We start from the raw sequence: 13,659 nt of genomic DNA, 5'->3' as shown, positions 1-13,659 counted from the left end.
TGGTCCCAAGATTACAGAGCCGATCAAGATCACAAGAGAACACAAGGTCCCTTCTGGAAAAAAAAAGCTCCTGGGAAACAGAGGAAGAAATTCAGGATTTGCAGAAAAAAAAGCAGCAATATATGTGGGTTTTTTGTTCAGACATTTTTTGTGCCAGTATTGACTGAGAGCAATACTGAGATGCAAAGCTATCTTTATCCCTTAATAAATTTCTAATCCTAGCTGCTATGTGAACTAATGCAAATTTGAAAGCCACAAACAAAAAGAGCAAATCAGCTCGTGACTGCTATGCAAGAGGAAAAGGTCTAATTACCATCTGGAGGAAAGACAAACATGGTGAAGCATTTGGAATACATTCTTTCATGTGACTTAACTAAAGCTTCTAATATCCATCAGATGGAGGGGGCTCTGCAAGTTTGAAATACTTTGCCTCGTGTTCATGTATCGTTTTGATCAAATAAATTTTTTTTAATTAAATATGATCTCAAATGCTTTAAATGGTTAGAAAGAATACAGCATTATAACCAAGAGTAGTAGTGTTTTAAAGGACATTATTTAAAAAGAAATGAGTATTCTAGATAGACTTACTCCTGCATGGTTCTATGGAAGATTGTTACAGTCATCACAATGCTGAGAGGACTTTTATTACACTAACCACTGTATTAAAAAAATGCAACTATCCACCAGTGCAGCTCAGTATTTTAATATTAACTGAAAATTCCTATAAAGGAGTTTTTAAAATAAGTACAACCTAAAAAGAGTCCAACCTTCCTGAAAAATTTTACATAAGGATGTGAAATCTTTAGTTGCATTAGTCAGGTAATCAATGAAGAGAATCAGCTGTGTTAGTTTCGAGTAGTTGACACCTTCCATTAAATCTGAGGGTTGCTTCTCACTCCCCTCCAATGACATATGACTGTTTCTGAATATCAGTCTTGAAGGTCATTTTCTTGTAGATCAACTAGAAGCAATACAAAAAAACATATTTCTTTTTGCAATAAGTTCAAAGAAGTTAACACGTTAGAGCTTGAATGCCTTTGACCCACTATGTTTCCAAGAAATATTCTTGTACTATTTGTTGAAATATCTGATCCTTATTCAAGATTTCAATATTTATATTATCGCTTTTTCTTCTGCCATTTAATTTAAGATAAAGCTTATTCAATAAAACATCACAGGTCTACTTGGAAACATTCAGGTAATTTGGCAACTTTTATATTTGTTCTGTCATCATTCCCAGAGGTGTTGCCTGACATGAAGAGAAATGCACTCCAAGAGTTCTGTTGGCAGTGGTATCTCCATAGGTAGGAAGAACTCTCATTACACATTTCTAGGACAACTCACCTCACACAGTTAAATACTGTGATGAAGATAAGTATCTAAAGTGGGGAAAAGTGAACTGCCCTCTGAAGTTACATTTCCCCACTGACTACTGAAAAAGCACGGCCAATTTAGAATAAACATACAGATTTTTCTGAAGCCAAAATTAGATCAATCCTATTCCTAAACACTTTAACACTTTTTTTTTTTTTTAATGCAAACATCAAGTAATACCCTTACACACTGAATCTTCCAAATGCCACGTGTTTCTATGGCAATTTTTAGATTAACTGGTCCTCCAGTAATACATTAAAAACAAGAAAAAGTGATCATTCCCCTGTACTGTTGAGGCCACGCCTCGAGTGCTGTGTTCAGTTTTGGGCACCTCACTCCAAGGATACTGAGGTGCTGGAGCAAGTCCAGAGAAGCACAATGGAGCAGGTGAAGGGTCTAGACAGCAAGTCGTACACAGAGTGGCTGAGGGAGTTGAGGGTGTTTAGTCTGGAGAAGAGGAGGCTCAAGGGAGGCCTTAACACTCTCTACAACTACCTGAAAGGAGGTCGTAGAGAGGTGAGGGTTGGCCTTTTCTCATGGACAAGAGTCTTAAGCTGCACCAGGGGAGGTTCAGGTTGGACATCATGAAGAATTTTTCCCCTGAAGGAGGGTTTAAGCCTTGGAACAGGCTGCCCAGGGAGGTGGTAGAGTCACCATCCATGGAGGTGTTCAAGAAATGACTGACTGTGGCACTTAGAGTGGTATGGTTTAATTAACATGGTGGGTGTTTGGCCCAAGGTTGGACTCTGTGATCCTAAAAGTCTTTTCCAGCCTTAATGATTCTATACACAACAGTCTCCCTTCTCAAGGCTTCCAGAAAATGGATAACAAGTTGATGCTCCTCAAAGGAAAACACATAGCCAGAGGCCAACCTCTTACATCACAGAGGAATAAAAATCTCTTTCAGCTCTCTTTTGTATTTCCTTCTTCACCTTGTTATAAACGTGGTTTATTAATTGGTGATACTACTAGCTCCTCTATACTTACCACCATAAATTAGGGCATCAGGACAAAGGAGTCAGGTATGAAACAGAAAGTACAGAGGGGTCACAGAAAAAAGACAAAAAGTCAAAAATTTGCCATGTACACAAAGAGGATGAAAATATCATAGAGGGAAGAAAAATAGTATCTCTAAGGTTAATGTACAAGGTTGAAAGCGACTGAAAACACCGGTATCTAAAATCCTCTGAATTGAGGTGCTCCTATGAGAAACCAACACATTCAGAATATGGAAAGGAAAAATGACTCATGATGAATGAGAGAAGGGAGATAAAGGTCAGGTATGGGAGAGTCACCAAAACTTTCTCATAAAGCCAGAAGGAATGAGGAAAGTTACTAATGCTGTGGTGGTACAAGGCAAAGTATCAGACCTTAATTCCATAAAATCCTGGAATCCCAGGAAAAAGAAGTCAGATTCAGAGGGAAGCAAGGCAGCATCTGGAAATGACTTCAGATACAGAGGCTGCATACGTGAGGTCTTGGCAAAACCAAGCATGCAAAAAGGAGGTTAAAAAGGAAGGTAGTGGGTTAACTATAGGGATCTAGAAGTTGCAGTGGTGCTTAGAACTGAAATGATCCAATACAGCACAAACTTTAACTTTGGGAACAGATCAGAAGAGAAATGGTAGAGCCTATGAGAAAATGCCACCACATAACTGGAAAATACCAATAAAAACACTACATACATCAATTAAAGAAAACAGAAAGGCCAGTGTTGAGTGCCAAAGGTGACAGACAGATTAAGACGGATAAAATAAGAATTACACTTCAGATTTAACCACGAACAAGCCACCTGTGACCTTACAGCAGTTCAATGAACTCAATCATCAGAAAGAAGGCTGGAGATCAGTGAAAGCACGGATGGACAGAAAGTCAAGACAATACAAAAATATACCATTAAATATTCTGAAAGAACTGAAGACAGGATTGCAGGCCTGCAGTGAAAGGGCAATATATGCTGTGAAGAACACGTTTCAAATTAAATTTCTGAAGTGTTTACTTTCAATTAAGAGAAACTGGAACAGTTTAAATGAAACAGAAGTGGAGCTTAAACAGGGAGTTAAAAACAGTGGCAAGTGTGATTGAGGCAATGGGAAAGGATGGTGATATTAAACAGCAGAAAGTATAAAGGAGACCTCTAAATCACAAAGAGATGAAAAAGATTGCCATAAAGTGTTACAGCTATTCTTAAGCCAATATATTTGATGTACAACTAAGATAGTTCTTTAACATCTTCCTGTGATATTTAAAGGAAGCACTGAATTTCCAAAAAGCATTGCTTTAAATTCCTGAAGGAGAAATTTTAATATAACTCACTTTTACCTTTTTATCCTTACCATCTGGAAACATTTACAGTTGCTAAAAACTCCTGCTATCAGGAACAAAAAAACCACACACACAAAAACCCAGGCTTCATACAGCCTCCTCCATGCCAGGAAGTCAAAGCAAATTGGGAAGGATTTGCTACTAGCACTTAACCTTCACCTTACAGAGTTTATTTTTAGGATTGAGTGGCAAGCTGTAACTCCAGAATGAAAGAATAAGGGAAAAAACCAGACTGAGCCACAGTTCTCTGTTTCAGATATACTGGTTTTATTCTGAATTGTTAAAGTGTAAGCAAAAAAAAAAAAAAAAAAAAAAGTTAAAAGCAAAACTTTATCACTCCTTTCTTGTGCCAGCCCTTTATCTTATATTTTTAATGTTATATGAATTAAAAGCTTCCTGGAACAGGAAGACTTTATAGAAGTCTAAAGCAACACATTTGCAGTCCCTACTAACACCTAGTCACTGGCAGGATGACACTATTGTCTCTGTTCTGCTCTGAGTGAAACTCTTATCACACACAAGTTCACAGCAAAATGACACATTGTAGAGATGCTGTGTGTGAACTACTGACAGTCCAACATTCATTTATCGACAGAGCTGAGAAAGAACCAGGCCCTGCTCTCCCATCCCAGAGCTGCCAGCTCAGCTACACTTCCTCACATACGGCTCACGAAATTGTCTTTTAGTTTCGCGTTTATTTCCAGTTATTACAAACTCTGACATTCACCCACACACACCCCCCTCCCCGCTGCCCTATGACACTACCCCTGAGGCTGAAGAAAAGATAATCCTACCTAAAGACAAGAAATTCAGGCAATGGCTTTGGATTCCTTTTTTCCCCCCATCCTCTATCAATCAGTCAGTTTAAACAAACTTACGGAAATTAGTCCCAAAGCACTTTTTATCCAAGAGAAAGAAAGATAAAAACAAAATATTCAATTAAAAATACTAATTAAAATTATCATTAAAGCCATCACTGTATTTTAGCATCCAAAACAAAGTTATGATCCCCCCTGAAAGGGCAAAAAAAGAGATTATATAGAGAAAAAGAAATTCAACTTTAAAAATTTAGGTTTCAGAAGCTAAATTGCTGTTGGTAACACTGAAGAAATATTATCAATCACTCTTTATTATTGTATTTAATCCAAACTATCTCCATGAAACTTGCGAATGAAGATGGAGCCAGCCAGCCCGATCACAGAAGAGAAAACAAAAGTTTGGATTGCAGTTGTTTCTTATTGCCCTCAAAACAATAAACAGTTTTGGCTTTAGCATCCTCCTCAACAGTTTTACATTCTGTGGCCAAGCTGTCAGTACAAAGGAACCACAAAACCCAATATAACTTTTGAAAAACAAACGTTGATTATTACAACAAATAAGGTTAGCAAGAGCACTTGAAAGGCTCTCTGTTCATGAGGTGGTATTACCCTTGAAACTGTCTTTATACAGTTTAAAGAAATGGACTCATGACACAACACTGTTGTTTGATTCATAAACTCTCGGTGGCAGGGGCCATGCCCGTGTTCTGGGGCAGAACAGTGCCTGGTACAGGGTGTTCCAGTACGTTATAAATACTATTAGCACCACTTATTACTCAACATACATCACCAACACATTCTTAAAAGGCTTCTGCCCCATCAGGTTTCAGCTAAAAACCAAACATTGTTAACCCACAATGCAAAGTTTAGGTCCAGGCTATTTCTATGCCCTTTGTTCCTTCTGAATCTTCTAATATTCAATACTGCAAAAATCTGTACTATTAGAAAACTCCTTTGCTGAAATCCCTTTCTTGACTCAGCCCAGGATTTTCTTCTCCTAAGAACGGATTCTTTCAAGGAGACTATAAAGGCTGCAATATGAACCCCAGCACGGGTGCATCTCAATGCCTCATTATTATTATTAAGTTTACACATGGACTATCCTCCATAGATAGCAAACTATTGTCATGCTAATAAAATGGTCTGAGGAGCGATACACACCAGAGGTTGGATCTTTAGAAGCTCATCATGCAGCTTAAATTAATGGCAACTACAGGCACTCAGGTTCATACGAGGACAAGGCATTACACGATTTTCCCTGGGTGTTTGTCTCATTATCAGATCCTTCTCAGGTCTCTCAGCATCGCCTCAACTGCTGGATCGACTTCCTGTCACAGCCCAAACCTTCCTCCATGCCTGCTAATTGCCCTTTATCCAGGCAAAGGGAACGCCTCTGCTTTCCAAGTGAAGAAACACCACACACTTGGTGGCATACACACAACTATTAAAACACAACCGTACTTCAGGGTAATGAAGGAATCACTTGTGGGAAGAGAAGGTTGTGAGATAAGGAAATTCAAGCCTGTCCCAGTGATTAAATAAGAAACCAAAGACACCAAACGCGCAGCACATGAACATCACACCCGGCTATGACCGAATGCCGTGACAAGCCAGGAGCAGGTCTAGGAACAGCACCGGCCCACAAACAAAATAAAGTCTTCCAACGTGGCGTTTTTGCTGTCAACACCTTCCTCTGAGAGCCATGTCAAAGCCCAAAACCCCAGGAAGCACCACCTGCCATCGCAGCGCTCCTGGCACATCTCTTTATGGGGGGTTTCACAGCCCCTTCAGGGGCGATGCTGGGGGGGCTCTGCCTGCGCTGCCAGGAGGAACCCGGGGTACCCACTCAGCCCTGAGGGGAGGCTTTCGCCCTAACTAGGGAACGTCATCCTCTGCCACAGGGCTGGGGAGACCCTCGCTGTTCGGGACTGCGGAGCAGCAATGAGAGAGGCGCGGGGCGTCCTTCGGGATGAGCAGCTAAAAGACAGGATACAGTCAGGATAAAGGGTGCTCTTGCCCCACGTCCCTACCGTAACAGCACACAGAGGACAAAAGGGAAAAGCGCCTTCCTCAAGCCCACAAGCAAAAACAGGAGGGAGGGAGGGAGGGAGGGACGAGCGCTCGCCCCCGCCCCGGCACCACCCCTCTGCCCTGAGGGCCGGGGGGGGCGAGGGGGCGACCCCTCCATCTTGTGCCCGACACCGACTTACCCGCCGGAAGCCTCCGCGCGTTCCTATTGGCTGGCGCCGCCACAGCCGCGTCACGTGGTCAGGGAAAGTCCCACCCCCTCCCTCCGCCTTTGCCGGAGACGAACCGTTGGCGGGGTGGTGTGCGCGTGCTGCCGGTGCGGCGCGTGCGCACGCGCCGGAGCACGCCAGTGGGGGGGAATAGGGGTCGCGCGCCTTCGCGCGTGCGTCGGCGACGGCGGTGTCGGAGCGGGCGCGGAGCGGCGGGAGGGGCGCGAGGCGGTTCCGGGCGCGCGGGAACGGGGGCGCGCGCGCAGGCGCCGGGCGGGGGCGGGGGGAAGGGGGGGGGCGGAGGCGCCGCCGGTGCCGCCCCGCAGGAAGCGGAGCCGCCCGGGCCCCGCGCCGCGAGAGCGCGGGAGAGATAGGCCGGCAGCGAGCAGCGTCGTTTCCCTCCCGCTGTCGCCGCCCCCGAGAACGCCGCTCCGTGAAGAACAACCGGCCGCGAGTCAGTAGGGGAGCAGCGCCCTCCCCTCCCTACATCCGCCCCGTCCTGCGAGGCGGGACGTGACCGCTCCCTCCCCCCCGTCCCCGGGCTCCGCCGCCGCCCGTCCCGAGGAGGGAGCCCGGCACTTGTTGCCGCGATGGTGCCCGGCCCGGCCGAGTAGGAGAGCCGATCCCGCCCGGGAGAGGAGCACCGATCCCCGCGCCGGCCCCGCCGGGGCACCGCGGGGTGTTGTCTGCCCGCAGCGCCCGGCGGTGACGGCGCTTCCCGAGCGTCTCCAGGACTCAGGTCTGGGCGCGGGGGTCGCTCCCGGCAGCGCCGCCCGGCCCGGGGGGTCCCGGCGGGACCAGGGGGCAGCGCCGCCCGCCCCGTCCCCCGGCCCGAGCCAAAATGTCCTTCTTCAACTTTCGCAAGATCTTCAAGCTGGGCGGCGAGAAGAAGAAGAAACAATACGAGCACGTCAAGAGGGATTTGAACCCTGAGGAGTTCTGGGAAATCATCGGGGAGCTGGGAGATGGTGCTTTCGGTAAAGTGTTCAAGGTAAGGGCGGGCGGCGCGGGTCGCTGGTGTGGCTCATGGCTGGGAAATGGCTCGGAGCAGTGGTGCTGCCTTTCAGCGCTGCCTCGGGCTCCCTGTCTGCCAGCCCCGGCACCTCGGGATACCTACTGGGAGCGGCGAGTTCGGGACAACTCGGGGCGGAGAACGCCCGGTGCCCCCCCGGGAGCGGCGGAGGCAGAGCGGGGCATCCCGGCGCCGCTTGTCCACTGAGCCTCGCGAAACTAAAGATAGAAAAGACCTATTAGGTCATTGTCCCGCCTTCTGCTCCACCCTACCAGCTGCTGAATCGCTCGTTTCCCCTGTATTTTGGGAGTTTTTTGGGACCCGTGCATAGTATGGCTTCTAACCTTACTATATTTTCTTAGGTACATGTTTGGGTTTTCTTTTCCTAAGCTTCTGTACGGAAGGAAGCCAATGAACAGTAAAATTGACTCCTGTGCCTCGTGCATAGAGCCAAGCTCTCGTCGCTGTATTGGGCATTCCCCCATCTTGCTCCATGTGGAGTTGAATTAAATAGTTGTGCTATCTTAACTTTCACTGTGTGGCAGAGTTCCTGTGTTGGGTCTCCTAACTTTTCTCGGTTGTTTGCTCTTTAAATCTTTAAGTGTACTAATACAAGTAGTGTTTTGAAGGAGGCTTACCTAGAATTTATCAAGCCAAGTGGAGTACAATGGCATAGATACAACCCTGCTAGTGTTTGACAAGACTGTAGCTTTCAGGCAAATCTTCAGCTACTTTGCCTCCTTCTAAAAGGTCGCTAATGCTCCGCCTTTGACTTAAAGACAGTGTGGAAAAAACATCATGGAGGGATAAGCATGACAGAATTGGGAACTGACATGAATTGAGAGTCTGAAGCCGGTTCTTGAGACTAGGAAAAAATAGCATGAGAAATAATAGCATTTACAGTGTTTCTGAGAGCTAATTTGGTCAAGAAATGTTTATATTTAGAGTACTGTATTTGAGAGTTTATGAAATCTGGATACTCGTGAAACATGTGCTATTTTGGGTAGAAATTCTATTGTACTGTGGTGTCACCTGTTTGTAAATTTGAGCAGAAGTGCCACAGTCAGTTCAGAATGTTAGGTGGGGTCATTTCACCCAAAGAATTCGTGTCAATGTTCTATTTTAGGAGCATCTGGTTTATTTAGATGTTGGTGTATTACATAGTCTAGATGGTGATTCTCATGTCACTTTGAAAGATTAGAGATTTTTTTTTTTAATTAAAATGACTGGGAATATGTCTGAAGTTACTCTATAATAAAGCTTACTGGCTATAAAAACAACATCTCTAATGGCATTTGCAGAGCATTAAAGTTTCTCTTTGAGCTTCATAGTGGAGTTTTGATTCCCATTTTGTGAATATATGCCTCAGAGATACAATACTAAATGTGTTCTCCTCCTCCACGTGCATTTCCCTTCCTATCCTCAAACCTCTTCCTATGTTTGTTTGTAGGCATGTCTGTATTAGCAATAGTAATAGAGGAAGGTGTCTGAGCAAGGCAGCTGTAAATTTTGCATTTCAGTGTACTTTGTACACAAGCAGGAGAATGTTATTTCACGGCCAGAAATAAGACTCCAAGTGAAAAATCACATCCAAATGGAAAACTGTTGAAATTGGATTTTTCAAAATTAAACCCTGTTTTAAAAATTGCAGTAGTCAGAATTGCACATGCGTTTATATGGGTGAAGTTGTTGAACGTAGCACTTGTGAGAATTAACAGGTACTAGTGTTCCTGGAAAAAAATTCCCTTTTAAAAAAAGAAATCTTACTGCATGAGTTCAGCAGCATTCATTTTGTTTTCATCTAGTTTGAGGAGGAGGATTACACACAGATACTGATTGTACTTGTATTCCTGCATGAGTGTGCTTGGCAAGCAACTGTAAAGCAAAGGTGTGTTAGATTGTTCCTTGTGGATATATGCATCAAATGAGAAACTGCAGGAATAGCCATTCAATTCCTTCTCAAATTTTGAATTCAAGACTAAGAGCTGGAACAAAGCTCTCAAGTGAGTGATGACTTTGTCTTTAGATAATGCAAGTGTGGGCTGTTGGGGTTTTTTGTTTGTTTTATTTGCAAAAAAAATCCCCCACTATCCTAGTGTCAGTTACATTTGCCAAAACTACATTTGCCTTTGCTTAAGATCCTGGGATCTATGTGTGACAGGGTTTTGGCAGGTATTTGTTGAAAGGCAGTTGCCAGATAAATAAGCCTATGTATACTTTGGATTTCTAATAAAAAGTAGGTTAGATTGGTTACATGCTATGATTTCCTTTAGAGGAGTATTTGGTTTAGTTGTGTAACTGATCTTCTGGATGAAGTATCAAATATTTAAATAAAAGTTCAAAAGCAACTCTGAAATGATTGACAGTACTGGAAAGCCTAACTGATTAATTTATTTTAAATTTTAAAATCATTACTTAAAATTCTGTCTAGTGATAATTAGTTTTCTGTACAGAAGTCTTAAGGGTATTGAAAACTTGGGATTCATTCCCCTTCTTCCCAATCAACTACAAGGATCTTGCTTATTTTTTTAATACTTTAGCCAAATTGCTAGAAGAGCTTATTTCCTTTGAAGCTGTTTGTTCTAGCCTTCTGAGGCTTTTTGAGTTCTGTCAATTCATACATTTGTATTCACTAACTTCTAAGTAATGTTTAGAAATACTCTGTTTCAACTGTTGCTGCAAGTCTCTTGTGATCAGACTAGCTCTGTAATTGCAGACTACTGATGGCAAAGTTTTATGACTGTATAGGACTTTTCATTCTGACCCTTTTCAGCCTCTTCAAAGAGGCCACTTTAGACTGTTTTCTTTTTGCTCTTGGCTAATGAATAATGGTGTAGTTTTCTGTCCTTTTTCAATTTATAGACCCTTGCAGTACTTCAATGTCAGGTGATGGCCCTTGTAAAGAGAATTTCGAGATTGCTGATGGAATTTTTTCCAATCTTTTATTTGGCTTTCATGAATTATTTAGAATTACTGAATGCATTGCTAGAGTTCTGACAGACACTGAAGAAGCGTAGTATTAGCATTGGAGTCTGGTTTCAACTTTGAAGTTTGGCAGCTAGACACAAACTACTATCTTAAAAAACCAAACCGAAAACCAAAAGATGTATCAGTTTGAAACTGCTCTTGATTTGATCAGGTTAAGTGTCCTCAAAAAACTTCGGCTCTTACTGTGATTGTAATGAGTTTGCTTTAGGAATTAGTTATTATATCATGTAGCTGTATTGTGTGTTATAGTTCCCTATTGTGCCCAATATCAGTTCTGTGCACACTGTAAACATTGCCTTAAGGTAAATCACTGTAAGTGTTAACAACTCTGATCAGCTTTAAGCTGCTTTCTGAATTCTCAGAAGTTCATGTCCAGATGCTGTGAAAACACACCTTTAAAATACCTGACTTGAACCGTGGCTCTTTCTTGCTAAAGTTCCTAATGGGGACTCTTTATCATACAGATGCACACAATTAATGAAAATGCAAATATCTTCCTAAGTAAACCTTCTGAATTAAATAAAGGGCTGGGACTATATTTCAGTAACATTTGCCAGCCTTTTTGGTAGTAAGAACATGGTACACTGATGTAGAGCACATTTTCCCAATGTTTAGTTGGTGTCGTCTCTGAGCCCTTCACTAGAGGATACTCCTCCAAAAAGGTAACAGACTTTTAACCATCATTATGATTATTATGAATACCATTTCTACAAATATATTAATTTTAAATCTTCTATGGGAACAGAAGTAGAATATATGTGGCAGTATACCATATATAATACAAGGGGTGTATATATTTATATGGTATGTGTATTTCATGGTATGTACATTATATAGCAAGTGACAAATTATTATTAGAGAATCCTTCAGACTTGTCGGGTTTTGAGTTTGATTCATGCTTCTTTGTTTGAATTGGAATATTCTGCCCAATTATATTATCCCATTTATTACCTCGAATCTAAAATGTTGGAAGCACTGTGTATATAATATTCTCATAGGAATTTGGAAAATTAAATATTTGTATTTCATATGAAGCTACTAGGACAGGTTTTCCAACTCTGAGCAACAAACTGGTGCTTGGTTAAAAAAAATCTGTTCTGTTTTCTCTTTAGGTTCGGAGAAGAAATGTTGTGGATGCTGATAACCATAATCATGGTGAACAGCATTACCCTAATGCATTATCTGTTGAAAATTATAACTACATTAAGCATTCATATATATTTATATTGGCAGTAGTGGCCAATACAAACTCATCTCTGGCTGGTGACAGTGGACTTCTGATACACTGTTTCTTAAAGTCCAGTAAACTAATGATGGTGTTTCATTTAGGTTAAGCATTTTTATCTATATTTGAAACAATCTTATCTGTAATGTACCTAGATAACTTCACAGGGTAGCTTGTTTTTGCCTTAATGTCTTCTGCAGAAGGTAGGAACACGTAGAATTTTAAAGTAGTGATTTAATAAGACTGGGCCAATTATATAATGTAATGATTATATGTTCTTAACTCCTTTTAATGTTAAAATGTGAACTGACTTAGAAGTACTGTGGCTACTTAGAAGTACTTTTTTGTGTATCACTAACATCACAGCTTATTTTCTAATTATAGAAAATGCATTAATTAGTCTGACCTGAAAACAAAATAAAGACAGAGCAGGGAGAATTTATATTTCCTAGTTTCTCTGGCCTTACAGTACATTGTTCTAAATTCCTGCAGTTGGATATTGCAGCTTGAAGTTACCTGACTGACAGTAATATATCGTGCTGCTTCCTAGGCTGAATAGCTTTTACTTTGTAACTTAAAGACTCACAGAAATAGATTTTGACCACTTAATATCTAAGCTTGGAGCACAGATAGGCTGATTTTTTTCTACTCTTTTATCTTTTGACTTGTGTACTGTCATTAATTCCACTAATTCTTCAGAAGAATTTGTTAGAGATGTTGGAGCTTGGCAAACATTCCTGTGTAAATGATACAGTTCCTAGTGAAAGATGTTGCTTGAGTTTGTCTGAAGTCCTGTATGTTTGGTATTAATTGGAATATAAATTCATGTTTGAAAATTGCCAGCCAAATACTGTGTTTCATGAACTGGAAGTTTCATGTGTGACTCTTCTAAGATCCTAGATCTGGAAAGAAACAGAAAGTGAGAATATCCTAAGTTGAATTTCAATATATAAGAATGAATCAATAGTGCAGAACTATTGGCAATTTTGATTAAAACTGTTTACTGTACTAAATATGTTTTCGTGTAATCTGTTTTTCATTCATAATTGACTATATAAGTTGACCTCTCATTAAACTGGAGCAGTTGCACTCAGGAGATCTGAATTAATAATATTCTCTTAAGTGCCATGTTGCTTTGTTTAGCCATAGAGGCATTAGTAGATAGAGGAGATATGAGAGTTGATTTACTCTCAAGAGAATAATGTATAAGCTGATAATATTAAATTTTAAATATTTAGTCCAAGTAAAATGAACTAAAACTTTACCTAAAGTTTGCTAAGAACATTGAGCTTTGTAACAGTAGCCTGCATACTTTAGGGCTGCTCTGTATTGTCTAGGTGAAAAAAGATGCATGACAGTTCATAGAAGACAAACGATTTTAATCTTGCTGGTCAACTTGGTAAGTTGCTCTACAATGTTATCTTTATTTTCGCACTCTTACAGTTTTAGCCTGATTAGAAAATACCAAATAAAGAAAAGGCAGTATCACTGTTTTAAACCCTGGGAAGTGTGTCAAGGGTAAAGCTTTGCAGAACTCTTTACACCTATTGTCACTCCAGCTACGTTTTCTGAGGAAACTGTAGTGCAAGAAAGTAATCTGTAAATTGTAAACAGAGATATATTTCTTTATTTAAATGGCTACTTGTAGAAGGCAGTATCTCCTTTCCCTTTTGTCTGTAA

The 13,659-nt window shown here is 41.5% G+C and overlaps 2 protein-coding genes across 5 annotated transcripts in view; one reads left to right on the top strand and one right to left on the bottom strand.

The window, feature by feature from the left end:
• STN1 (STN1 subunit of CST complex) overlaps positions 1–6,836 on the bottom strand; it is a 43,656-nt gene extending 36,820 nt beyond the window's left edge. Inside the window, exon 1 of one of the 2 annotated variants that reach the window (XM_032695402.1) lies at positions 6,728–6,836. The gene's annotated coding sequence lies outside the window, so the exon portion shown is untranslated. The other variant, XM_032695403.1, reaches the window with a different exon arrangement.
• A 266-nt stretch (positions 6,837–7,102) lies between these two features.
• SLK (STE20 like kinase) overlaps positions 7,103–13,659 on the top strand; it is a 50,980-nt gene continuing 44,423 nt past the window's right edge. The window contains exon 1 of one of the 3 annotated variants that reach the window (XM_032694362.1): positions 7,103–7,745. In XM_032694362.1, the coding sequence (XP_032550253.1) occupies positions 7,596–7,745 (150 nt within the window). In that variant the 5' untranslated portion in view covers positions 7,103–7,595. The remainder of the gene's footprint in view (positions 7,746–13,659) is intronic. The other 2 variants (XM_032694361.1, XM_032694360.1) reach the window with 2 other exon arrangements.

The sequence above is a fragment of the Chiroxiphia lanceolata genome, chromosome 8, assembly GCF_009829145.1.
Source record: "Chiroxiphia lanceolata isolate bChiLan1 chromosome 8, bChiLan1.pri, whole genome shotgun sequence".
NCBI classification, from domain to species: domain Eukaryota; kingdom Metazoa; phylum Chordata; class Aves; order Passeriformes; family Pipridae; genus Chiroxiphia; species Chiroxiphia lanceolata.
This window is presented reverse-complemented; position numbering and strand designations above follow the sequence as displayed.